Source organism: Pipistrellus hanaki (genome assembly GCF_964339955.1).
Source record: "Pipistrellus hanaki genome assembly, chromosome: 16".
Lineage (NCBI taxonomy): Eukaryota > Metazoa > Chordata > Mammalia > Chiroptera > Vespertilionidae > Pipistrellus > Pipistrellus hanaki.
In genome coordinates this window covers 34,391,329-34,416,487 of record NC_140518.1, presented here as the reverse complement: position 1 = coordinate 34,416,487, position 25,159 = coordinate 34,391,329, and the positions used below count along the sequence as shown (strand labels likewise).

Here is a 25,159-nt window from a genome sequence, read left to right as displayed (position 1 = left end):
CTGGGCAGCTCAGTTGGTTAGAGCATTGTCCCATACAACAAGGTTGTGAGTTTGATCTCCAGTCAAGGCACATGTAAGAGCTAACCAATGAATGCATAAATAATGGGACAACAAACCCATGTCTCTCCTCCCTGCCCCTCCCCGCTTCTCTTTCTCTCTCTCAAAAAATAAATAAATAAATAAATAAATAAATAAATCAAGAAATGTAAAAAGAAAAAGAAAAAGAATTATTTCTGGTTTAGAGAGGATGTAGCCAGAGGGACAGGTCTTAGAAGAGAAAGGTCAGGGGACTAATGAACGTGTCCAAGTAAGAAACAATGTGGTCAGTGGGGCAGAACTGAGTCCCGACAGAGGCCCAGGTGTCTATGAGAATTCTGAGGATGAGAGAGGTTGTGTTTCAAACCTGTGGGAATTATGTTGAGATCATTTCATTTGGGGGAAGAAGAAGTAAAGCTGAATCTCTGTTTCAGTCTACGCACAGAAGTAAAATCCAGATGAATCAAAGATTCCAGCATAAGAAATAAAACAAAATATCAAAGAAACATCAAGTGAATTAAAAAAACAAACCTCTGAGTAGGGAAGCAGGACACAAAACTCAAGGATCAGAAAGGAAAAAATAAATTGAATCCGTAAGAAGTGTAGACGTGGAAAAAATATAATATGCTAGTCAAAGGGCTAAGTGAGAAACACTAACTGTGACATTGACCATTTCTTACACATGAATAAGAACACAATAAATGCCTCATAAAAATAGATAACGTATATGAATAGGCATTAAATGAGCTGATAAGAGGCTTGACCTCACTCACAATTAAAAATTAGTTTTTAATTGTTCAGTGGTTGAGCTCCCTCTGCCCCCTGCCCTCCCTCTCATAGCAGGCACCCCTTGCCCCACCCAGCCACTCTGTGCCTACATGCATGCTGCCCAGAGCTGCTGGGGGCTGGGGCCGCCACCATCTTTGTCAGGTTAATTTGCATAGTCACTCCTGATTGGCTGGTGGGTGTCGTGAAGTGATGATAAATTTGGATGTTTCTCTTTTATTAGCATAATTTACAAATTACATAAAACATATCTGTGTATCTATATCCACCCATGTATGTATCTATATCCATCTATCCACCCATCAGCTATCTTATATTTCAACATATATATCAACTAGAGTTCAATATTTACATAGGGGTTTTTTTTAGGTAAAATTCACATACAATAAAACACAAATTTTAAGTGGACGACTCCAAGCGTTTTTGACAAATGCACACACCTTTGTAATCCAACCTCTCCAATAAGATATAGGATATTTGCATCACCCCAGAAAGTTCCTTTCTGTCCCACCCCTGTTAATTCCCACAGGCTATTTTTAAAAAAAAATATGTTTTTATTAATTTCAGAGAGAGAGATAGAAACATCAGTGTTGAGAGAGAATTATTGATCAGCTGCCTCCTGCACACCCTCTACTGAGGATCGAGCCCACAACCCGGACATGTGCCCTGACCGGGATCAAACCCTGGTTCTTGGGTAGACACTTAACCCCTGAGCCACACCCGCTGGGCAGTATTTTCCACTACAGGCTCGTTTGGCTGGTCCTAGAGCATTGTACAAGTCGAATCATACAGGAGATGCTCTTTCATGTAAGGTTCCTGTCGTTCTGCATAATGATGTCTGCGATCCACCCGCGTGGCTGTGTGTGTCAGCTGTCCATTCCTTTTCACTCCTGAGTAGGGTTCCGTTGTGTGGATACCCCAGTTATTTTATCCCTGCCCTCGTGGGTGGACATTTTGGTTGTTCCCAGTTTGGGACTGTTACAAAGAAAGCTGCTATAACCATTCTAGTGCAGGTATTTTTGGGGGACATATGTTTTCTCCTGAGTCCCTTGGGGGTACATAGTCTGAATGTGCCCTGGGACTCACTGTCTACTTTTACTTCGGTACAAAGACTCAGTGAGCGGAAACCAGTTTGGCTCAGTGGATAGAGCGTCAGCCTGAGGACTGAAGGTTCCCCGGTTCAATTCTGGTCAAGGGCACGTACCTTGGTTGTGGGCACATCCCTGGTAGGGGGTGTGCAGGGGGCAGCTGATCGATGGTTCTCTCTCATTGATGTTTTTAACTCTCTATCCCTCTCTCTTCCTCTCTGTAAAAAATCAATTTTATATATATATATATATATACACACACACTCAGTGATGAGTGTGTGCTCGGTGACCGGTACGGGAATCGGGGGGTGGGACGGGGGGAAGGTGGGTAGTGTTTCTGGGGGCAGGCCGGGGACGACCTCCTGGAGAAGGGGGCTGGCATGGCAGGTTCAGCAGGAGGGTCAGGGGCTCTGGGTCAGACACACCTGTTCCAGGCCAGTTCCCGTGTGTGTGTGTGGGGGGGGGGAGGCGAGGGGGGGGTGTGGGTGGGCAGGGAGGGGCCTTGGGAATCTTGCTTTTCTCATCTGTGCAGCGGGGCCGATGACACTGCAGGGCCTGATGGGATAACTGGCAGAAAGGCCCGCCGCGGCCTCACCAGGGGCGTGTTTGGTTAAATATCCCTCTCTTCTTCACAGGTCTGGCTCCTCTGGGGGCCTTCAACGTGGATGTGAGCTGGCCCTGGGTGACTCCCGAGGAGCACGGGCCGTATGTGCTCAGCTCCCTTTTGCACCAAGACCCCAGCAGCAAGCAGACCTGGTGAGTGGGGCCGGCACAGGCGCCGGAGGACGGAGGGGGCCCCGGAGACGGCCTTGGCACCTGCTCCCCCCCCCCCCCCCCCAGTCTGGGGAGAGCCTCCTCGCACTTTCCCCTGGGCACGAAGGAGAGAGAGGAGGGAGAGGCTGTGAGCCCCGGGCCAGTCCACCGGGCCCTCTCCTCACCTGGCCCTGTCTGTCTTCACTGCTGAGGTGAGGGCGGCGGGGGGGGGGGGGGGGGGGACTTCAAAACTATTTTAAAACTAGAGGCCTGATGCACGAAGCTCATGCAAGGGCTCGGCCCTCGCAGCCCGGCTTCCTCTGGAAGGTCGTCTGGAAGGTCATCTGGACGGTTGTTCCGCTGTTTGGCTGTCCAGTCTAACGAGCATTTTACGCTTTTATTATTATAGATAATGTTTTTAAAATATATTTTTGAAAATTTATTTCAGAGAGGAAGGGGGGGGGGGAGAGAGAGAGAGAGGAACATCAATGATGAGGGAGAATCACTGATCGGCTGTTTCCTGCATGCCCCTTCCTAGGGGTCAAGCCTGCAACCTGGGCATGTGCCCTTGACCGGAATTGAACCTGGGACCCTTCAGTCCACAGGCCGATGCTCTATCCACTGAGCCAAACCAGCTAGGGCTAGATAACTTTTTTCTTTTGTCTCTTACAAAAGTACCACATACTCAGTGTAGGGATTTTGGACAGTGACAAAAATACTTTTTAAAAAAAATGGAAATTCTGAACATCAACCCATGAACCAAGAGATCGCTCTTTCAATTATGCCCAGGTTGCGAGCTCAATCCCCAGGAAGGGGCGTGCAGGAGGCAGCTGATAGATGTTTCTCTCTCATTATTGATGTTTCTATCTCTCTGTCCTTCTCCCTTCTTCTCTCTCTACTACCAACCAAAACATAATTTAAAAAATAAAATAAAATAGAAACGGAAATTCTGAAGCAGGAGGGGGAGGCGGCCAGGAGGCCGCTGTGGTCGGGTGGCCGTGGCTCGGCGGCAGCTCCCCTCGGCATTTGTAGCGACGCCTCCCCCGCAGCCTCACGTCTCCTCTCACGTCTCCTCTCTCCCACGGCCAGGGTTCCCCGCCTTGCCCGGCTGATGCAAGGACTTCTGAGCTCACGCACGTTTTAAAGTGGTTAGCATAGCTTCTGGCCAAATTGAAGCTCAACCACGGTATCTTATCTTTTGAAAATATCACCTGTGCCCACTCATGAGACACACAAAATGCTAAATCTGATGACGCTCTGTTGGTAAGGATGTGGCTGGACAGAAACTTGCGAGGACGTAGGCTGGTGTAACCACCTCAGAGAACAAGTTTGCACGTGTGGTCCAACTGAAGGTGCCCGTGGCCTTGGGCTCAGTGATTCCACTCCCAGAGCCCACCCCCGAGGACTCTCAGGGCGGGTGTGTCTGGCAGCCCGGCGTGGAATGGCGGCAGGCTGGGCAGGCTCCTTGTTCCGAAAATGGAAGAGACACGCCGTGAATCATACGATCAGTACCAGCAGCAGGTCAAACGAACGAGGGGTGCGCCGTGGTTACTTTTTATTTTTTTACATATGTATTTTTTATTGATTTCAGAGAGGAAGAGAGAGGGGGAGAGAGAGATAGAAACATCAATGACAAGAGAGAATCATGGGCCGGCTGCCTCCTGCACACCCCACACTGGGGATCCAGCCTGCAACCCAGGCTTGTGCCCTGACAAGGAATGGAACCCCGACTTCCTGGTTCTCAGGTCGATGCTCAACCTCTGAGCCAGGCCAGCTGGGCCGTTCTGCTTGGGTTTTTTTCCCCCTCTGTACATGGCTTTTATTATTTACATAATACAATATAGCATCGATGCTGAATAGCATGATTATGTGCAATACATAAATATGAACTGTCTGTACACATCTGCAAATCTAACTCAGAACTAAGGTACAAAGATTGGAAAGCAACCGTTCTGCTTGTTCTTGAGCGCAGTATAAGCCAGGCGCACAGTAGGCGCACTAGTATGTTAGGCCGTCTCTCTCTCCACGGCCTGTGAGTTCCCCCGGGGGCTTGCCTGAGGCTGGGGGCTCAGTCTCGTCGCTAGGGTAACCAGTGCTGATGAAGCCATTTGGGCTGTTCCCTGGGCTTCATGGGTAGCAGGGCTGGGCCCTTCCGCCCAGTGAACCAGCGCCCGCCCTCCCCCCAGCATGTGCCCAGTGCTGGGGTCGCTGGATCAGGCTAATGCGTGGGCCAGGCATTCAGTTTCTAGAACTTCGTGGTGTTTCTGACCGGGTCTCAGTCTGAGTGGTTTATGCCCATCTCCCCCTCATCCCCTGGCACCGATGCCACAGCTGGCCGCCCCGGCTCCGGGCCTGGCAGGCGTAGGGCTCCTTGCTCAGCAGCTGACAGGCCTCCACGGAGGAGGGGAGCTTGAAGCCCGGAGCAGGAGCTCTGAGCCCCCCAGGCCGGTCTCACGAAGGCCCTGCACACCTGCTGGGGTGGAGGGGCTCAGGAGGATGTGGTGGGAGGGCTCCTGGGCTCCTGCCGCAGTGACACGGAGCCGGAGACCACGCCGGCTGTGGGGCAGGAAGTGCTCGGCGGCCCCCAGCCGCAGAGGGGAGCAGGCCTCCTGCCCGCGTGTGAGGGCAGGTCCCCTCTCCCTCATGCTGCATCCCCCTGAAACACAGCAGCCAGGCTGGCAGCATCGCAGGGATGCAGTGGGACAGAAGGAAGGCCTTGGGGGGGGGGGGTAGGCTAAGAAGAGAGACAGGCTCCACTTGGGTGAAGCCATCAGGTGGGCTGTCGGCTGATGGCAGGTTCTGTTATTGTTTAGGTGGTTCATCAGTCGCTCAGTCAGCAAACCTGGAGACCGGAGACCACCCACCGCGGTGGGGCGATAAGGAGGCGGCGGCAGAGGCAGCTCAGACTGAGCCACAGGCCGCAGCCTCGCGTGACTGATGTGAACGGCGACCTTGGGTTCCGCAGGGCACGGCCTGGCAGCTGCCCTCGTGGTCTCTGCGGGAACAAAAGCCAGGGGTGGGCCAAAACCGGTCTGGCTCAGTGGATAGAGCGTCAGCCTGCGGACGGAAAGGTCCCAGGTTCGATTCCGGTCAAGGGCATGTACCTTGTTGCGGGCACATCCCCAGGAGGTACATGCCCTTGACCGGAATCGAACCTGCAAGAGGCAGCTGATCGGTGTTTCTCTCATATCGATGTTTCTAACTCTCTATCCCTCTCCCTTCCTCTCTGTAAAAAATCAATAAAATATATATATATTTTTTTAAAAAGCCAGGGCTGGGATGGGTTCTAGTCAGGCCACCTGGCCCGCTGGGAGGGAGGGTCTCGTTGCTCCTTCATTTGGGGAAGGCTTCCCGAGGAGCTGGTGGTGGGAAGACTCTCAGCAGGAGGAGGGAGGGGAGGGCTGCAGGCAGAGCAGGCAGCAGAGCGCAGTTCTGAGCCGCTGGGGCCCAGGCTGAGGCTCAGGCTGGGGAGGAGCCCGGGGGAGGGAGGATAGGCGAGGCAGGGGTGAGGAGCAGGTGACCTAATTTGGGGGCTCAGCTGCAGAGCCTACAGAGTTCAGCTGCACCCAGCTCTCCACCCCTCAGCCCTGCCCGGGATTAGTCCCCTCGCCTGCGCCTGGGCTGTCAGTTCCTCGTCACTCAGCAGATACCCCCTGAGCCCCTGCTCTGGGCCGGGCACTGTCCAGACCCTGGGAATAACGAGATAGACGAGATCCTTGGGGAGCTTGCAGGCTGCTGGGAAGGACAGATAGGAGCATGTGAACATGTGGGCAGGATACTACAGCGGGGACAGGCTCCAGAGGAAATAAAACGGGGTGACTGGAGGCAGAGGTGGGGCTGGTTGGAGAAGGCAGTTGTGAGAAGGAGCCAGCCTGGGCATGGGAGGCAGAGATGAGGCAGAGGGCACGGCCGCAGCCAGCTGGTGCGGAGTGGGGCTTGGAGGGGGAAGGGGCAGGAGGGGCCGTCTCAGAGGCGGGAGGGGCGGGATCGTGGAGGGAGGGCCCTGAGGGAGGCGGCGAGGGGTATGGACTTTTCTAAGTGAGCAGGAAGCTACTGCAGCAGGGGAATGACTGTGTCAATTACAAGTCGATTTTAAAACACAAAACCCACAGTTTGGAGGGCATTACCACAGATGAGGCGAGAGCACGGGGGTCAGGATGGCGGTGGGGAGGAGGGAAGGAAGGCGCTCTGTTGCTGCCACTCGCCAGGCTCCCGTTCCCAGTCACACGCTCTCGGTCCCTCCATGACCCACCGAACGTGGATTTCTGGTTGGTCGCTTGTTCTGTTTGGTTTCTGCAACAGCTTCACTATTTTAAGTTTGTTTTTGTTTTAAAATATATCTCAGTATCTCTTCATGTATTTCCCACTTTCTTTTTGTTCGTTTTTTTTTTTAATATATATTTTATTGATATTTTACAGAGAGGAAGGGAAAGAGGTAGAGTTAGAAACATCGATGAGTCATCGATCAGCTGCCTCTTGCACGCCCCCTACTGGGGATGTGCCCGCAGCCAAGGTACATGCCTTTTTTTTTTTTTAATATATTTTATTGATTTTTTACAGAGAGAAAGGGAGAGGGATAGAGAGCTAGAAACGTCGATGAGAGAGAAACATCGACCAGCTGCCTCTTGCACACCCCCCACTGGGGATGTGCCCACAACCAATGTACATGCCCTTGACTGGAATCGAACCCGGGACCTTTCAGTCCGCAGGCCGACGCTCTATCCACTGAGCCAGACCGGTTTCGGCCTTTTTGTTCTTTTTCAACACGTACAATATTTCTGGACTTAAAATTTTCCACCTACATGTTAGGAAAACTCACATTTTCAAAAAATTCTGACTGGTGTTTGTTAAAATACATTCGTAATATTGATAAATTAAAAAAAAGAAAAAGAAATGCTCTCTAGATGCAGGTTGGAGAAAGAACCCACAGGGCTTATGCATGGATCTGATGTGGGGGAGTGGAAGGTGAAGCAGGATGCCCAGGCTCGGGATGTGGACTGCGGGGGTGGCTGCTGCCATATGGCGCTGGGGAAGGCGGGCAGGGCAGGTGTGGAGGCCAAGACCATGTGTCCTGCATTGGACATTTTCAGTTTGCAATGCCTATTAGAAATGGGCAGCTGGTTATTGGTGTTAGTTTCCTGTTGCTACTGCAACAAGTTATAATACATATAGTGGCTTAAAGCAATACGTATTTATCATCTTTCCATTCTGAAGGTCCAAGTCTCCAAAAAGATACAAAATATCATGGGGGTGTGAAGTACAGCATAAAGATATAGTCAATAATCTACCTAATAAAATAGTAACATGCTAATTGACCGTACCTTCGCGACACCCCCCAGCCAATCAGGAGTGAGAATGCAAATTCACCCAACAAAGATGGCAGGTTAATTTGCATACACAAGCACCAAGTGCCCGGGGGCCTCTGGGCAATGTGGGAAGGTGGAAAGGCGACTCTGGCCAGATCAAAGGCACTGCTGGCAGCCAGGGGAAGGAAGGCCTATTTTTTTAAAATATATTTTATTAATTTTTTTTACAGAGAGGAAGGGAGAGAGATAAAGTTAGAAACATCAATGAGAGAAACGTCGACCAGCTGCCTCTTGCACACCTCCTACTAGGGATGTGCCCGCAACCAAGCTACATGCTCTTGACTGGAATCGAAACTGGGACCCTTCGGGACCAGCCAAACTGGTCAGGGTGGAAGGCCCATTCTTGCACGAATCTTCCTGCATCAGGCCTCTAGCATTGTAATAACTATTATCTGTGGTGCCAGGTGAGTACTTGAAACATCAGAGAATCACTTTGGTAAAAGTGCATGATTGTCTGACCACTATGCTGTCCACCTGAAACGAATACAGAAAAGCATTGAATGTAAACTGTAATTGAAAAACAACCTTTAGCCCTGGCCAGGGTGGTTCAGTAGTTAGAGTGTGGACCTGTGCACTGAAGGGTCATAGGTTTGATTCCCAGTCTCTGTCAGGGTGCGTGTGTGTGGAGGCAACTAATCGATGTGTCTCTCACATGGATGTTCCTCCCCCTTTCTGCCCTCCCTCTCTTTCCCTCCCCTTTTCTCTCTCTCTCTCTCAAAAAAAAAAAAAAAAAAAAAAATCAATGGGAAAAATACCCTCCCGTGATATTTCTGCTTCCTACGGCCAGGCTGGTCTGCCCTCTGCTGGAAGGATGCTGGGGCTGCAGACGCAGAGGTGGGAATCTCAGCATCGGTGCGTGGGTGGAAGCCATGGGTTGGTGGTGAGGGTCACCAGGGAAGGTGTGCTGGCAAGGAAGCAAGACCAAGCCTCAGGACTCCGGGGAGAAGTCAGCCGGCGAAGGGGCCTGGGGAGGAGGCACGAGACAGGCCGGAGAGGTCAAGGAGAAAGGGTTCCAGGAGGGGACTGTCCCTTACGCCCAGGCTGCTGAGAGGCTGAGGAAGAAGATGACAGGAAGGTGTCCACTGGCTCTGGCAATGGGGGGCCTGGGGTGGAAGTCAGCGTGGGGCAGTTAGGCGGGTGGGGCACACACATGGGCGTAGATGCTCTCATTAGCCTATCAACCGTGGAGATAGTGAAGGAGGCATTTTATACTTTTTAAAATTTAATAAAGTTTTACTTCTCAAAATGTACAGCTGGTGGGGCCTGGTGCTCATGCATCTCCGCCAGCGGCTGGCGCCCCCTCCCTCGGTGTTTCCGGTGTGCAGGACTGGAGCTCTGTGCGCCGAAGCTAGTTTAGCCAGTCCTTCCTGAGGAGCTCCCGGGCCGTCCCGGCCGAGGAACGGGGTCTCCCGTCTCTCAGAGACCACGGCGGGAGCCATGATAAGCCCATCGCCGGGGACTTCCTTTCAGTTCGCCATGTGGTGCTTTGTCAGACAAGACTGGGTGACTGAGCTTGCCCCAACTCTCCCTTTGGGCCCCGCCTTCTTTTTGGCCTAGCCCCAGGTTTGTTCACTGGGCCTTTGTCTTTCTTGGCTGACCTTCCAGCAACGTTCTTCTTCTTGTCGTCCTGGGCCAGCGAAGAGGCACTCGAAGAGCAGCTGCTGCCACTGCTGCCTCGATGAGATGACGGACAGAAGGGCCATTTTATTTTATTTTATTTTTATTTATTTATATATTTTTTAAAAATATATTTTATTGATTTTGTACAGAGAGGAAGGGAGAGAGATAGAGAGTTAGAAACATCGATGAGAGAGAGTCATCGATCAGCTGCCTCTTGCACACCCCCTACTGGGGATATGCCCGCAACCAAGGTACATGCCCTTGACCGGAATCGAACCCGGGACCTTTCAGTCCCCAAGCCGAAACTCTATCCATTGAGCCAAACCGGTTTTGGCCCATTTTATTTTATTTATTTATTTTTAAAAATATATATATTTTATTGATTTTTTTACAGAGAGGAAGAGAGAGGGATAGAGAGTTAGAAACATCGATGAGAGAGAATCATCGATTAGCTGCCTCCTGCACAATCCCAACTGGGGATGTGCCCACAACCAAGGTGCCTCCTGCACACCCCCAACTGGGGATGTGCCCTTGACCGGAATCGAACCCGGGACCTTTCAGTCTGCAGGCCGACGCTCTATCCACTGAGCCAAACCAGTTTTGGCAAAAGGGCTTTTTATAACTTTGGAAGATGTAGATGAATGGGAGGGGGGGGCGGGGGGAGTGGAGACGTACCTCCTTCCTGCCCTCCCCCAACCCGTAGCCTCATTATGACCTTTCGAGCCAGAGACTGATTTTGTTCTTCCCTTTGGGGAAGCCCTCTGTGGCTTCCCGCTGCCTCACACGGAGACCTTGGACTTGGCGCTGTCGCCAAGCCCGGCCTCAGGGCCCCTGCCCCGGCACTGCTTCCTCACAGCCCCAGGCTGGGCGCTCACTACCTGCCTCCCGCAGCCCCGCCTGCCCAGGCAGCATGGGGAGTGGGGAGGCTTAGGCTGAGCTTGGGGTGGGTGGTGTGAGGGGCAGAGTTTGCTGCTGGGCATCACATCTTCTGAGGCTTAATCAGGTGGAGGTGCCCACTCCCACCTCTGATTCTGACTGACTGGTAGGATGGGGCACCAGCTGGGCGGCCCTCGCTGCCTGTGAGCCCGTGGGACTGGGGCGGGCAGACTGCGCGTGGGCGGCCAGGGAGGGGGAAGGTATCGGCAAGCTGCAACTCTGCGGTCCGCCCTCCCACTCAGGCTCCTGGTCACCAGCCCGAGAACCCGCAGGACGGCAGGGCCCCTGCATCGGTGTTTCCTCACCTGGGATGAGATCCTTTGCCAGCCCGTAGGTGAGTCAGGCCCAGCTCCAGGGAATGCTCCCTGGATGTCTGTCTAGAGACCTCCCCCCACCTCCTCCCCCCCAGCTCACTTTCTATCTCAATGCCCAATCCCATCCCAACCCAACTCTAATCCCCGCCCACCTCTCCTGACCCAATCCAACAGCAAAAACATGCCTAACATGTATTGCGTGTTCCCCATGCTTAGTACTTCCTCATCCTCTTAACCCTCAAAACCGTACCATTGGACAGAAGAGGAACCACCCGCTCAGAGAAGTCCTCTGCTTACCAGTATGACTAAGGTCACACACACAGTACTGGGGGCACCACAGATCCAAGCCCAGTTTCACCTGGTTCCAAAACCTAACCTATCCCAACTGATCACACCCCAGTGGCATCCGTCCCTCCCCTCCCAATCTAACTGTGGCCACCCCAATGTCCCGCAGGGGACCTGGCGCCTACTAGGCACTCAATAGATGCTGTTTGAATGAATGAATGAATGAATGAATGGACCATACTCATTTATTAACCAAACTCTGCCCATCCCACTCAGTCTGCCTCAAGGCACACACTTGCCGGTGGCCCCTCCGCTGTGAGTGGCAGAAACCTTGTCCCTGTGAGAGACACCATGTTGAACAGCCTCAGAAGGGGGCACAGTCCAGCAGGGCGACAGGGTGATCTAGTGCTTCCAAATGAGACCGTTGCCCTGGCCTGTTTGGCTCAGTGGATAGAGCGTCAGCCTGTAGACCATAGGGTCTGGGTTCAAATCCCGGTCAGGGCACATGCCCAGGTCTCGGGCTCAATTCCCCCTAGGGGGCATGCCGGAGGTAGCCAATCCATGATTCTCTCTCATCATGAATGTTTCTCTCTCTCTCTCTCTCTCCTCCTCTCCCTTCCTCTCTGAAATCAATAAAAGTAAAAATAAATTTTAAAAAAACAAACCACAAAAATGAGACCGTGTCCGAGGCCCACATGGGAAGGGAGAGGAAGGAGCGACCGCATCTGCCCCTGGGGCTGTGGGGCAGTAGGATTCCCCAGAGACGGTCTCTGAGGCTGGAGGGCCCATCGTTCCACATAGCCAGTCCCTCAGCATCCTGCACACCTCCCCGCACTGCACACACTCACTCCTCCTGCTCCTCTTCCCGCCGGGCCCACCAGACTGGGGCCCTGGAGGAGAGCCCAGTCTCAGTTATTTCTAGGTCCCCACCACCATCTGGCCCAGCCCTGTGCCCTCTCTGACCTTGGCGCCAGGGTGGCCTCCCTGTGTCCCTCCCACCTCACCTGGACTTCGCTGTTTCAGAGCACGTCCCCGTCCCGAAGGGCAGGCACCGGGGAGTGACAGTTGCCCGGAACCACCACGGTGTTTTGGTGAGTGTGCCTGGGCAGGAGGCTGGAGGGCTCGGGGCGGCCGGGACGGACCCCTGTGGCAAACCCGTATTCATGCCGGTCCTGACTGGCATGCGCTTCTCAGAGCCAAGGCCGGGTGTCTCCCTGGTGCCAACGCCAGGGCTCATCTCAGCTCTGACCCTGGCACCAACGTCTGCCTCTGGTGAGGGGTGAGCCAGCTGTTCCTGCATCCCCTGCCTGGTTGAGCATGTGGCTCTGGGTAGCTGTGACTCAGGGGCCTGGGCTGGGGGTGACCCAGATTTTCCCTCCTCCTTTCTCCCTCTCTCCCCCAGGTCTGCATTCAAGAGGTGGCCCGGTGGCCCCACAGCCTCAGCTCGGAACTCACAGGCACCTGCAGCCTGCTGGCCTCCAACCTCAGTCACCAGGCCCTGGTCTCTTTCAACGACATTGGTGAGGATACTCCCTGGCCTTGGACAGCCTTAGGGAGGTTTCCTTGAGTCTCCAAGAAGGAGCACCTGCCCATGGCAGAGAGAGAAGGACACAGGCCCAGAGAGGGCAAGCTGGGCCTCGGCCCGCCACAGGCTAAGTGTGGACTTGCCTGAGGTGAACAAGGAGGCTGTCTGATGCGGAGCTCTTTCGTGTGTGTTTTTAAAGAAAATCTCCTGGACCCTGAGGCACATGTGGATGCTAGAGACTGCTACTGGAACAAAAAGGGCAGCCCTGAAAATACAGCCAGGCAGCGCCGGGCTCTGGAGGCAAAGGAAGAGGAAGAAGTGGAGGAGGAGGAGGAGGAAGGAGCTGGTGAGAAGAGGCAGATCTGGGTTGCTCTCTGAGGCTCTCAGAGCTGATGCCTAGGTTGGCAACTCCAGGGGTGAGAGGTGCCTAAGTCCAGGGGATGGGGAATAGTGGCTGGATTCTACTGTCTGGATTCTACAGGCCTGACCACCCCCAGCTCTGCCCCCCTCCATCTTACTGATGGGGAAACTGAGGCCCAGAGAGTAGGAGTGATGGGAGTGGCTCACAGAGTCAGAGCTGGAGCAGGTCCTGGCTCTCTTTCTGCCTCTGAGACAAGACTTTGCTGTTGGGAGCTTCACCAACTTCTTCCCTGAGCTGAGACCTTAGGGCTTGAATGGGGTGGGCGTCCTATAGGACTCACTCCTGCTCCAATTCCATGCCCACTCCTGACCTGCTCCCTGTTTTGGCCCAGGCACCGAGATCGCCATCGTCCTGGATGGCTCGGGAAGCATTGATCCCCCAGACTTCCAGAGAGCCAAAGACTTCATCTCCAACATGATGAGGAAGATCTATGAGAAGTGCTTTGAGGTGGGCTTCCCTAGGAGCCAGATGCACACAGACTGTTGCTCTCTCTATCGCTATGAACAAACACCCCAAAACAGCTACCATTGATCTGCTCACAGTCCTATGGGTCAGCTCTTCGGGCTGGGCTCAGCTGGGCGGTTCTTCTGCTGCTGGTCTTGCCTGAATTTTTTCCTGCAGCTGCAGATGTCTGGTTACTTGGCTGGGACTGGTTGGCCTCACTTGTCCAGCCATGTGTCTCCAGCAGGTCAGCCCAACGTCTTCATGGCTGCAACATTCCAAGAGGGCAAGACCTAATGCACACAAGCACTTTTCATGTCTCTGGTTCTATCCCATTTGCTGGTTTCCCAAAGACCAAAGAAAGTCACATGGTGCATAGGCAGGGGAGAGGGCAGACACAAGGACATGGGTTCAGGGAGAAGTCTGCGATCCACTGGGAGCTGTCACTGTCACATCTTTCTCCGCCTTAGCACCGCCTCTTGCCTTAAGCAAGGAGGAAGGAGTGGATTCTTCCTCAGCGTCCCTCACTCCCCAGGGCGTGGTGACTCTGCCAGCCTCCTCTTCTCTCTGCCCCTCCCTCCAGTGCAGCTTTGCCCTGGTGCAGTACGGAGCCGTGATCCAGACTGAGTTTGACCTTCGGTACAGCCAGGATGCGATGGCCTCCCTCAGCAAAGTCCAGAACATCACTCAAGTGAAGAATGTCACCAAGACAGCCTCCGCCATGCAGCATGTCCTGTGAGTGTGAGGGCAGCGGGAATGGCCTGAACACCTACTGGGCGCTGGCTGGCATCCCTACCCAGAGGCTTTGAGGCGTCATGCCTGGAGAGGTGGCAGGACAGACCTGTAAAGAGGAGAAGAGGAGAGGATCAGGGTCCTAGCTCCTCCTCGGTTGAGAGGAGAATGTGAGGTCTTTCAATCCAGCCTTGGCTGATGAATGACACCTCGGGACAGTCCTCCAAAGAGCCTTCTGAGGACGTCTCTTGAGGGCGGCAGCAGAGCTCGGTGCAGACAGCGCTGTGCTCGGTGGCCGGGCTGCCTGGGTCCACACCCCAGCGCCAGTCTGTACTTGGGGACCTGGGTGCCTGACTTCTCCGTGCTTGGTTCTTGCCTTTACAATGAGGATGATAATAGCCCTTGCCTTAGAGGGTTCTGTGAGGATTAAAGGGATTAAAATACATACAGTGCCTATGACAGTGCCTGGCACATACGTGCTTTGTAAATATTAGCCCCTGTTCATAATGTCCTTGTTATTCCCACACAAATCTATTCCCTGTGCAGCCCAGCACCTTTCTGTTGGGAGCAGGTGCCCCACCCTCACCCAGCCCTGCCGTGTGCCATAGGGGCATCCCCACCCCTCCTGGGCCTTGGTTCCCCTGGGAGGGCACCTCAATCCTCTCCAATTCCAAAACAGGTTTGTGAATCACATCTCCCCAAGCTCGGCCATCTCTCTGGCTAAGTCCCCCACTCCCTGCACTCTCCCTCCTTAGAGACAATATCTTCTCACCGAGCCACGGCTCCAGAAAAGAGGCCAAGAAGGTCATGGTGGTGCTCACCGATGGGGAGATATTCATGGACCCCCTCAACCTCACCACTGTCATCAGCTCCCCAAAGATGCAAGGTGTTGAGCGCTTTGCCATTGGGGTAAGAGCTGGGAGCAGGGGGAGGAGCCGGGGTTCCTGGAAGGGGCTTCTGTGAGCAGTTTACCAAACCCTGTTCCGTTCACACCCCCCAACTCCTTTTCTCCCCGCCTCGTGTCCCGGGTACCACACCACTCCCACAGAGGCTCGTTTCCCCAGTGTGGGCATAGCTCACTGGCTCAGCGGGGATGGGGAGAGCCGTGGTAACTCCGGGAGCCGCATCGGGGAGGGGTGGGGGTTGGTCCTGGAGGAGACGGTGGTGAGCTGAGTCTTGGAGGACAGACTGGCCGGCGCTCCGGGAGAGGAGGGAAGAGCGCTGCAGGCAGAGGTGAGGGGGAGGACAACACATCTAGATTGGGAAAACGACGGTGTGTGTTTGGGGGAGAACAGGGAGCAGGGGAAGTAGGGGGCAGGAGGTGGAGGCCCTGAAGGCCAGGCGGCGAGGCCGGCCCCCTCCCTGGGCCTGGAGAGGCCTCGGGGCTCAGAAGGATCCTCACGGTGTGGATCCACGGGTCCGGGGCCTCTACGCAGGTGGGAGCGGCATTCACAAAGCCTAAGACTGAGGAGGAACTGAAGCTGATCGCCTCAGAGCCCCCGGAGACCCACGCCTTCAAGGTGACCAACTACGCGGCGCTGGATGAGCTGCTGAGCCAACTGCAGCAAAGGATCGTTCCCATGGAAGGTGAGGGCTCGGGGGCCCGAGGTCCGAGCCCCGCCCTCCAGCCCCACCCCTGGCCTCCCTCCACCTGACACTCAGGGCAACTCTTTTTTTTTTTTTTTTTTTTAAATATATTTTATTGATTTTTTTACAGAGAGGAAGGGGAAGGGATAGAGAGTTAGAAACATCGATGAGAGAGAAACATCCATCAGCTGCCTCTTGCACATCCCCCACTGGGGATATGTCCCCAACCAAGGTACATGCCCTTGAAGGGAATCAAACCTGGGACCTTTCAGTCCGCAAGCCGATGCTCTATCCACCGAGCCAAACCGGTTTCGGCTCAGGGCAACTCTTATCACCTCTTTGAGCTGTTCCATCTCTAAAAAGGCGGCCATCCCCCCAGGCCTGTGCACTTTCCTTAATCTCTATGCAGCTCGGACGAGCTGACCGGGTGCGGGAGAAAGAAGGATGACTGGATGTGGTTCCTGCTCCCAGATGAGGAGACTGAGGTCCCCCCGAAGGAGGGAGGGAACTGCCCAAGCTCTTGTCCGGTGGCTGCTAAAGCAGGACCCACATCTCCGCTTGGATCTGATCCCATCCCACCAAACCCAGTTCTGCCTGGGAGCAAGGCCAGGCTGGACGGACCCTTCCCTGGCTCAGTTGCTCCCTCCACCTTGCCCAGAGCAGCGTCTCACTGGGCGTCTTGGCTTCCAGGCACGGTCGGAGAAGCCCTCCACTTCCAGCTGGCACAGGTCGGGTTCAGCGCCCGGATCCTGAATGAGGTACGTGGCCGCCTCAGCACGAGGCAGGCTTGCCGTGGAGGGGGGCCCAGCAGTGCCCGGGGACTCGGGGCCTGGGCCACAGAGCAGCTCTGCCTCCTGGCCGTGCCTCTGAGGGAGCCGCGTTAGGGTAACCTCATCCGGAGCCCCGGGGCAGACTAAAGGAGGGCCGTCTTCATCACGGGGTCGTCTTGTCTGTGTGCTCAAGGATGGAGCTCTTCTTAAAATACACACTGGGAGCAGGCTTCGGCCTGGGCCAGCTTGCCGAGTTGCCTACTTCTCCCCGCCAGAGACACTGTTCCCACAGGGGGGCAGAGCCGCAGGCACGGAGGGCAGGGCGGAGCCCTCGTGCATGGGGGAAGCACGGCTAGAACTGTCACTCAGCCCGGGCTGGGCAACCTGGGAAGAAGGAGACGAGCACTCTCTTCTCAGTCTCTCCTTTCCGTGCTTCCTTCACGCCTGGGCCCGGGCTGGCTTCTGCTCCGGGGTTGTTGGTATTAGAGGGACGGGGTCATGGGTACAAGGCAGGAACCAGTGTTTGCCATCTCACCTTCCTCCTGCAAGGCTGGCCAGCCGGGCCCGGGGCCGTGGAGCGCCCCTCTCCCCCCACAGCACACGGTTGGCTGTGCTGGCCGGTAGACCCGAGGTCACAGTGGCTGACCCCGGGCACCGCCAGCTCAGACGGCCTCTAATCCTGGTCCCCTGCAGGGGCAGCTGCTGCTCGGTGCTGTGGGGGCCTTTGATTGGTCCGGGGGCGTGTTGCTCTATGACAGGCACAGCTGCCTGGGCCGCTTCCTGAACCAGACGGTGGTGGACAACAAGGCTGGAAAGCACAGCTACCTGGGTGAGGGCGGAGCCTGGGGACCACCTGGGTGAGGGCGGGGCATGGGGACCACCTGGGTGAGGGCGGGGCCTGGGACCACCTGGGAGAGGGCGGGGCCTGGGGACCACCTGGGTGAGGGCGGGGCCTGGGACCACCTGGGAGAGGGCGGGGCCTGGGACCACCTGGGTGAGGGCGGGGCCTGGATACCACCTGGGAGAGGGCGGGGCCTGGGGACCACCTGGGTGAGGGCGGGGCCTGGGGACCACCTGGGTGAGGGTGTGTGTGGGGACCACCTGGGTGAGGGCGGGGCCAGAGACCACATGGGTGAGGGCGGGGCCTGGATACCACCTGGGAGAGGGCGGGGCCTGGGGACCACCTGGGTGAGGGTGTGTGTGGGGACCACCTGGGTGAGGGCGGGGCCAGAGACCACATGGGTGAGGGCGGGGCCTGGGGACCACCTGGGTGAGGGTGGTGCCTGGGGACCACCTGGGTGAGGGCGGGGCCTGGGACCACCTGGGTGAGGGCAGAGCCTGGGACCACCTGGGTGAGGGTGGGCGTGGAGACCACCTGGGTGAGGGTGGGCGTGGAGACCACCTGGGTGAGGGTGGGCGTGGAGACCACCTGGGTGAGGGTGGGGTCCGGAGACCACCTGGGTGAGGGTGGGCCTGGAGACCACCTGGGTGAGGGTGGGCCTGGAGACCACCTGGGTGAGGGCGGGGCCTGGAGACCACCTGGGTGAAGGCGGGGCCTGGGGACCACCTGGGTGAGGGCGGGGCCTGGGGACCACCTGGGTGAGGGCGGGGCCTGGAGACCACCTGGGTGAGGGCGGGGCCTGGGGACCACCTGGGTGAGGGCGGGGCCTGGGGACCACCTGGGAGAGGGCGGGGCCTGGGGACCACCTGGGTGAGGGTGGGGCCTGGGACCACCTGGGAGAGGGCGGGGACACTGAGGTTTAGCCTTGTGCTGCACTAGGCTTCCATGGACTGAGGGATGGCCCTGGTTAGGGATCTGGAAGCTGAAAATTAGGGCTCCTGGGAGGGGACAGGGCCTGCTCAGTACCGGATTCATGGGGCGGCCCTGGATGGCTGCCTAGGCAAGGCGGGGCCTCCCTCCACCCCTCACCTCAGCGCTTCTATACGGGGCGTGCGGATGCGTGTGTTTAGAGCGTGATGTGTGCCTATCACCTCTGTGTGGTGGGCACGTGTGTGTGACCAGCAGCAGTGGGCAAGTGGGCGAGCTCCCTGTTGCCGATTGTAAGAGGATAAGACGGACAGTCTCCTGTTTGTCCTCCTGCCAGGGCCACTCCGAAGGCCTGGCTGGAAGGTGGTGGGGCGGGGCCTGGGGGGGCAAAGGCGGGGCCCGGGGGAGCCCCTGGTCACGGCCACGCCCCTGCCCCAGGTTACTCCCTGGGGGAGCTGCACAAGGCCCGTGGGCCTGCCTACGTGGCCGGCGCGCCCCGGCACAAGCACCGAGGGGCCGTGTTTGAGCTCCGGAAGGAGGGCAGGGAGGACAGCTTCGTGCAAGTGCTGGAGGGAGAGCAGGTACCTGCCGGGGAAGGACGGACCGCCCACCCTCCATCGCTACAGATGGGGATCGGAGGCCGGAGGGGAAGGGAAGGGCTCCAGGCACACCGCGAGTGGGTGGGTGTGGGTGGGTAGGGGGCCCAGCCTGGGTGGAACGCAAAGCCTCTGCCCTGGCCCTGCGTATCGGATGGCCAGCGGTGCCCCGCGGGGGTGTCGGGCTGCTCTCCAGCCTCCTGGGTCACCCTGGGGAGCAGATCCACCTGGAATGCCTGCCCCAGAGCGGTGGCCTCAGCGGGGGCTGGGGGAGGGCCCTCTGCACCCTGTGAGCCAGCTCTCCCTGGGCTGCAGATGGGCTCGTATTTCGGCTCTGAGCTGTGCCCTGTGGACATCGACATGGACGGAACCACGGACCTCTTGCTGGTGGCGGCTCCGTTCTACCACGTCCGCGGGCAGGAAGGACGAGTCTACGTGTACCGCCTGCATGAGCAGGTGGGGTGCACACCAGGCTGGCAGGCTGTGCCCAGGGTTGGCGTCTGGGATTATCCCGGGTTCCTGGTGGGCAGACCGGGCCCAGAGGAGCCACGGGCTCGGGGGGAGAGGCTGTTTTCCGTTGGGCATTGGGGAGGGACCTGCTTCAGCCCCCCCCCCCCCCCCCCCCCCCCCCCCCCCGCGAGGGGCTCAGGAGGCAGCTGGACATAAGGGTCCGAAGCAGAGGAGAGAAACCAGTGGGAGGGGGCGGAAGTGCCATAAAAGATATAGGATGAGCCCCGCAGGGTTGGGCAGGCTGCGGCCTCCGGCCTGGTGCAGGGGTGGCGGAGGTGGAATCGCCAAGGCGGTGATGGGGAGGTGCTCAGGGAAGACAGCGGCTCACTCCCCCCTGCACCCCACTTCCTCATCTCCCCATCTCATCGCCTCACATCGGTGGCGACTCCACCCCCCGGCGGCAGCCAGGCGGTAACGCAGGCTTCGTCCAGCATCTCACCGGCTCCTCTAGCACCAGGGAGGGTGCTGCCATCCCACTTCACAGGCCGGAAGCTGAGGCTCGGTGACGTTAGGACTTGTCCAAGTTCACAATCAAGTGTGGGGAAGAGCCAAGACCAGAAGCCAGGCCTCCCAGCGGCCAGCCCAGTGCTGCCCACTGCGGGAGCAGAGGGCACAGGAGCCAGCTCTTCCGCTCGCTCACTGTGCCAGCTGGGGAGGGCCTCTGCCTGCGCTGAGCCCAGGGAGCATGCCTCCCCGGGGGGCGATGGGGAGGGCACCCTGCGTGCCTGTCTCCAGGGCTGAGCCGCCCGTTTGCTTCACAGGATGGTTCCTTCTCCTTGGCACGCACGCTGAGCGGGCAGCCTGGGTTCCCTGACGCCCGCTTTGGCTTTGCCATGGCAACAGTGGGGGACCTCAGTCAGGATTCGCTCACGGACGTGGCCATCGGCGCCCCCCTGGAGGGCTCGGGGGCCGATGATGGCGCCAGCTTCGGCAGCGTGTACATTTACAACGGGCGCCGGGACGGCCTGTCCGCCAGCCCCTCGCAGGTAACCCGTGGGCCCTCCCCGCCTCTCCTCTGGGACAGCGACCCCCCAGGTGCCATGGCCTGGGCCCCAAGTTAGTTCCTGGTCTGAGTGCCAGGCAGTCCCGTAGGGCTGGGGGTCCCCAGCGAAGGGCAGAAGTCACTCAGGCTGGTGGGAGGTTCCCGGGCTGTCAGGTGGGGCAAGAGCTTGCAACAACCTCTGTCTACCTGACCTGTACCTCCCTCCCTGGCATTCCCACGCGGCCCTGCTCAGATCCTCCTCCCTCCTCTGCGGTCCCTTCTCTGGCTCCTAACCCCGCCCAACCCTCCGTGCCTGAGTGCTCACCCCCAGCGCTCTACTGCCAACCTCTCAGGCTATATCTCTTTTCTTTTTTAAGTAAAATGATAGACACATACTTCTTTTTAAAAAAAAAAAAAAATATATATATATATATATATATATATATATATATATATATATATATATATATATATATATATTTCAGAGAGGAAGGAAGAGAGAGAGAAACATCCATGATGAGAGAGAATCATGGATCGGCTGCCTCCTGCAAGTCCCCCACTGGGGATGGAGCTTACAACTGGGCATGTGCCCTTGACGGGAATCCAACCTGGGCCCCTTCAGTCCGCAGGCCGACGCTCTATCCACTGAGCCAAGCCTGGGAGGGCTCATCCTATATCTTTTATGGCACTTCCGCCCCCTCCAACTGGTTTCTCTTCTCAGCTTCCGTCCTGTATATCCAGCTGCCTCCTGAGCCCCTCGCCTGGGGGGGCGGGGGCTGAACCAGGTCACTCCCCACTGCCCAACGGAAAGCAGCCTCTTCCCCCCAGACCTGTGACTCCTCTGGGCCCCGTCTGCCCACCAGGAACCCGGGATAATCCCAGATGCCAGGCACTGGGCGCAGCCTGTCAGCCCCGTGTGCACCTCAACATTCCCGCTGTCTCCCAGCTCTGCCCCTCCTGCCGCCTCCCCATCCTCTGCCCCATGTTTGATTAGACACCCAGCCTCACATCAAGCCTCCTTACACCCAACTGCCCTCCTGTTTCCTTAGACCGCCCTGCTCTGCCCGCCCACCCCCACTCCCCATCTCCCCCGTCCAGGCCCACACGTCCTCCATCCAGACGCCTCTTCTCTGGGAGACCCTGCCCTGCTCTTCCCAGCTGACTGCGGGCTCCCCTTGAGAGGTGGGGACCGGCGTTGATTTACTCATTTGAACCAAGTCCGAAGGACTCCCTTTTCCCTCCCCAGCACATCCGAGCCGCGGCGGTGGCCCCCGGACTCCGCTACTTCGGCGTGTCTGTGGACGGTGGCCTGGACGTGACCGGCGATGGCCTGGCTGACATCACCGTGGGCAGCCTGGGCCGGGCGGCTGTGCTCCGGTAGGGGTCTGCCCTGCCTCCTGGGGTCCCGAGCCAAGCACCGATACAGAAGACCTGCGGCCACATCTCATGGTCCATTTTGCTGTCTTATTTAGCTCAAGGCCTGTGGTTCGCCTGGAGGTGTCCATGACCTTCACGCCCGAGGCGCTGCCCATCGGCTTCAACAGCAGTGTGCATGTGAGGCTGTGCTTTGGCATCAGCTCTGAGACCACAGCCGCCACGTCAGGTAACAGGCAGCCTGGCCGGCCCACACAGCGGTGGGGTCCTTCCTGGTTGGCTCCGGGGCAGGGGAAGAGGATGGGGTGGGGCTGGGCTCCGGGGGTGACAGGTTCTGGTGTTTGAAAGCCCTCTGTTTGGAGGCTCGCTCCTTGGACGTTAGGTTCTGTTCTGGGTGAAGTGCCCTCGAAAAGGGAGACCTGCTGGGGAGTCCGCACTCCGCAGGGGTGTCTCTGCCCCTGACCCTGTTGGGAAGAAGGACATTGGGGTCCTTCCTCAGGTGTGAAGGGTTGAGTGTCTGAAAAAGGACTCAGGAAAGGGCGGCCGCTTCTCCATCTCCATCCACGGTGCCCGGGGGTGTGCTCTTCCTCGTTCTCTCTGACTACATCTTCTCCCTGCCCTCCTCGCTGTCCCCCTGGCCCAGGCGGAGGCCTGGCCGCTCCTCCCACCCCCTCCTGGCACCATTTGGGAGACTGTTTCCAGGAGGCAGAGGGTGGGCCCGGCGTTCACAGCCCAGGAACTTCCTGGCACCCCACGAGCCCCCCTCCAGAGCAGCCCATCAGCAATAGTCCCCAAGGTGTCCAGTCTCCATAGCAATCCCTGAAATTTCTCTCTGGTTCCTGCAAATAAGGAAGCCCTCTCCCGGGTGGATGGCTTTCCTGCAGAAGGCGGCCATTATCGAATGTGGAGAGGAAACGAGGGGCCGTCTGGGTCCCGCTGTGCAGGCGGAACAATTCAGGCCATGGAGCCCGGCCGGCTGCTGCTGAGCAGCTGTGTTACACCAGGCAGGGGTCTTTCCCTCTCTGGTCCTGGTTTCTGTTCTGTACAGTAAGGGAGTTGGCCCAGGGAGTCTGTAAGGTGCTTCCAGCTCTGCTGTCCTCAGGGGTTACTCTATGGTCTCTCTCTCTCCATTCCGTGTTGTTTCCCCTCCTCCTTCTTTTCTCCCTGAATCCCAGCCTCCTCCCTCTCGCAGGGGAGAAAGCCTCAGCCCTGGGCATGTGCTGCTCTGGGTTTGGGTTGGGTCCCTGAGGGATGCTAGCCAGGGGCCAGAGGACATGAGAAAAGGACCTTCGAAGTGAAGAAACTCAGACGTCCAGCCCCAGGGAAGCGCCTGGTGGGGCCACACCCTGGAGGGCTCCCGGGAGCCTCCGGCGGGCTGGGGGTGCTGTGTCTGGGGCCTGCCCCTCCCAGCCTCATCGGGAGGGTCTGGTCTTCATTCCCAGGCCTCAGAGGGACGTCCCTGAACTTCACGTTGGACGTGGATGTGCTGAAGGAGAGGAAGAGGCTCCAGTGTGCGGACCAGAGGGCTTGTCAGAGCTGCCTTCGCGAGTGGAGCAGTGGGTCCCCTCTCTGTGAGTCCCGCCTGCTCAGCCCCACTGACGGAGAGGTGAGTGAGGAAAGTCCAGAGGGGTCTGTGCAATGAAGGGTATGTACCAGTCCATACAAACTAGACAATTAACATAGTAGCCCATCCGGTGTGGCTCAGTGGTTGAGCATTGACCTATGTATGAATCAGGAGGTCATAGTTAGATTCCTGGTCAGGGCACATGCCCAGGTTGCAGGCTTAATCCCCAGTAGGGGGTGTGCAGGAGGCAGCTGATCAAAGATTCTCTCTTATCATTGATGTTTCTATCCCTCTCTTCCTTCCCCGTCCTCTATGACATCAATTTAAAAATATTTAAATATATATATATATTAAAAAACAATAAAAGATCAGGAACCACATAATGGCATGGGTGAGGAAGTTAATTATATTAGAAATCCAAATTAATTTGGACACTAACTATATCTCTGAGCTTCCAGCATCTGAACAGAAAGCAAAATGTTCTAATTGCTGATTATTCCTTTCTCTTGTCAACTGACCTAAGAGTGGGGCTGGCGGTCCTTCTTCGAACCATTATCAGAAAAACTGAATGAGAGAAAGTAGGAATAAAAAGACAAAAGTTATCATTTATGAAGGTTTACACCTGACAAAGGTGTCTACAAACACACACAGAAAATGTATTTGTCAGGACTCAGGGCCTGACAGGCCCTAGAACTTTAAACCTATAAAGGCCATTTATTCCAACAACCTCATAAATTATGCTTCTAATTACACATCTGTCCCCACATCTGTTCCAGTTGTTAATAGGATTAAGAAAGACTTTCCAGTGAGTCTGTGGTTTCTTTAAATAAAAGCATAACTACTCTTTCCACCGGGAATCATGCTCACCTACTCTCCTGGCTCGAAGCTTCTTCCGTGATTCACTCAGAGAGAAGGATGGCTTTTTGTTTTTCCCCCTCTAATATGTCCTTCATGCTGTTTTGTAAATACAGATGTGACCATGAGTCATCCCTCAGTGCCTCCCATTTGCTCTCTGAATAAAATCATCAGGTTTTTAAAGAATATGTTATTTTCTTAAAATATATTTTTATTGATTTCAGAGAAGGGAGAGGGAGAGATAGAAACATCAATGATGAGAATCATTGATCTGTTGCCTCTTGCACACCTCCCACCAGAGATCAAGCCCTGAGCATGTGACCAGAAATTGAACCGCCACCCTCTGGTTCATAGGTCGATGCTCAACCACTGAGCCACACAGGCTGGGCAAAGTCGTCAGTTTTTAACTCACGATGGCCAGACCCCTTAGGATTGGGGTGGAAACCATAAGGAGCTATGAGATTTGAGAGCAGATCCAGGCATTTTTCCAATGCTCCTGGCAGCTTGGTTACATGACAGCTTCCCTTCAGCCTGGCTTGTTTGGAAGAGGCTTAGGACCTCTGGCTCACCACTTGCATGTTTATGTCATGACTACGCCAAATTAAAGGTGTTCTCCTTGTCACCTTCTGCCCCACATCCACCTGTACCTCCGCCTCCCTGGTGGCTGCAGCTCTGCGAAGAGGACTGCTTCTCCAGCATCAGTGTCAAGGTCAGCTACCAACTCCAGCACTCCAAGGACCGGAGGAGCCATCCCCCCCCTGTCCTGGACATCCACAGTGAGCCCTCCGCCATCTTCCAGGTGACTCCAGCCACGGCTAGGACCAGACCCTCCAGGGACCCCAAAACACCT

The 25,159-nt window shown here is 56.4% G+C and overlaps 1 protein-coding gene across 8 annotated transcripts in view; it reads left to right on the top strand.

Annotated features, from left to right (window-relative positions):
- Window positions 1-25,159, top strand: part of ITGAE (integrin subunit alpha E) — a 91,083-nt gene that overhangs the window by 11,771 nt on the left and 54,153 nt on the right. For all 8 annotated transcript variants that reach the window (XR_014793062.1, XM_084862851.1, XM_084862853.1 and 5 more), the window contains exons 2-19: window positions 2,546-2,666; window positions 10,828-10,919; window positions 12,208-12,275; window positions 12,587-12,704; window positions 12,909-13,055; window positions 13,462-13,577; window positions 14,155-14,306; window positions 15,059-15,212; window positions 15,740-15,890; window positions 16,581-16,648; window positions 17,354-17,489; window positions 18,867-19,009; window positions 19,340-19,480; window positions 20,296-20,520; window positions 21,763-21,893; window positions 21,989-22,119; window positions 23,333-23,496; window positions 24,980-25,108. Coding sequence is in view for 7 of the 8 variants with exons in the window: in XM_084862851.1 (XP_084718977.1) it covers window positions 2,546-2,666; window positions 10,828-10,919; window positions 12,208-12,275; window positions 12,587-12,704; window positions 12,909-13,055; window positions 13,462-13,577; window positions 14,155-14,306; window positions 15,059-15,212; window positions 15,740-15,890; window positions 16,581-16,648; window positions 17,354-17,489; window positions 18,867-19,009; window positions 19,340-19,480; window positions 20,296-20,520; window positions 21,763-21,893; window positions 21,989-22,119; window positions 23,333-23,496; window positions 24,980-25,108 (2,387 nt within the window). In the remaining variant the exon portion in view is untranslated. The remainder of the gene's footprint in view (window positions 1-2,545; window positions 2,667-10,827; window positions 10,920-12,207; window positions 12,276-12,586; window positions 12,705-12,908; window positions 13,056-13,461; window positions 13,578-14,154; window positions 14,307-15,058; window positions 15,213-15,739; window positions 15,891-16,580; window positions 16,649-17,353; window positions 17,490-18,866; window positions 19,010-19,339; window positions 19,481-20,295; window positions 20,521-21,762; window positions 21,894-21,988; window positions 22,120-23,332; window positions 23,497-24,979; window positions 25,109-25,159) is intronic.